The sequence below is a fragment of the Mus pahari genome, chromosome 3, assembly GCF_900095145.1.
Source record: "Mus pahari chromosome 3, PAHARI_EIJ_v1.1, whole genome shotgun sequence".
NCBI lineage: Eukaryota > Metazoa > Chordata > Mammalia > Rodentia > Muridae > Mus > Mus pahari.
Window position 1 is genome coordinate 136967453 of NC_034592.1, and position 1418 is coordinate 136968870.

A 1418-nucleotide genomic window follows, 5' to 3' on the forward strand; every position below is an offset into this window, starting at 1 on the left:
CCTCCTCCTCCTCCTCCTCCTCCACCACCACCACCACCACCACCACCAAGATCTTTGCCCCAAAGAGCAGCAGACACATTGATGTGGGGAACCCTTGGATTCCAGCTGTGGTTTGGTTTACAAATAAGGAAAACTGTGCAGGGTGGTGCTGACACATGCTTTTAAATCCAGAACACAGGAGAAAAAGGCAAGTAGATCTCTGATTTCAGGGCCAGCTTGGTCTACAGAGTGAGGTGTACAAAGGTATACAGTGAAACCCTGTCCCAAAAACAGCCCCCCCACCACCACGGGTAAATTCAGGGACAAATGACACAGACACAAGGCCACACAGGGACTGGCGATTCTTAGACCAAGAGTTCCTCTTCAACAAAAGGTACCCCACTGGCCCCTTCCATCTCTGGAAAACCTTTACCTGGCTATTAATGTTATTGTTCTCTCCAAACAGCAGGAGCCCCCCGATGAAGGCAGCCAGGAAAGAGTGCATCTGGTGGGTCTCGCCGTGCACATGGGACTGTAGGGCATGGAGACTCTTATAGGCGAACACAAAGCAGGCTAGGTTCCGAGAGTGGATGTACGTGGCTTTCAGAATGGCCTGCAGCTTCTCTCTGAGACTGCACAAACAGAAAGTCCCCATGAGTGCAGGCCCAGCTGGTCCAGGCAGGTTTCCCGGGTGTACACACAGATCTGAATTAGGCCAGGGTGCTCCGTGTCCTCAGGGGCATAGTTCTCTCTCCTGACTGGAGCCATTCCCTGACACCTCGCGTTTGTGAGTGCCTGCCCATCCCCTTCCTCACAGTCCTTCATGGCTCTTAGCACTTTTAGCATGTGTAAGCTGCTTGAAGAAGCTCCCTTGCCCTCAGTACAAGCCCCTGCAGAGCAGGGTCCAGATTCTGTTTGTTTGTCTTAAGGGCACAGAACTGGGTCTAACACACAGTAGGTGTTCAACAAAGGGAAGAGATGAGTGAACAAATGAGCGCCTACTACGAGCAGGATCTGCAGATTGAGTTCTGAGGAAGGACAGATCTGCTTCCTGCCTGTGTGGGAGGCTGAGTTGGGACTTGAGCCTTGAATTGGGAGGGCAGGCTGATAACAAAGCAAGTCTTCATCTCAAGAAGCAGAAAGGAATCGACACATGGGATGCTCGACACATGGGATGCTTCCCACAAGGGGCTGGTGAGGTGGCTCAGAGGTTAAGAGTGCATACTGCTCTCACGGAGGACCCGTTCAGTTCCCAGCATTCACAGCAGGGTTCAGCCCAAGGGCACCTGCACTCACGTGCACATACTCAGAGATATATAATTAAAAATAAAAATAGCCGGACGTGGTGGCGCACGCCTTTAATCCCAGCACTCGGGAGGCAGAGGCAGGTGGATTTCTGAGTTCGAGGCCAGCCTGGTCTACAGAGTGAGTTCCAGGAC

The 1418-nt window shown here is 52.3% G+C and overlaps 1 protein-coding gene across 1 annotated transcript in view; it reads right to left on the reverse strand.

Moving 5' to 3' along the window:
- Pxmp4 (peroxisomal membrane protein 4) overlaps positions 1–1418 on the reverse strand; it is a 16363-nt gene that overhangs the window by 5359 nt on the left and 9586 nt on the right. The window contains exon 3 of the mRNA XM_021194533.1: positions 413–611. Coding sequence (XP_021050192.1) covers positions 413–611 — 199 coding nt within the window. The remainder of the gene's footprint in view (positions 1–412; positions 612–1418) is intronic.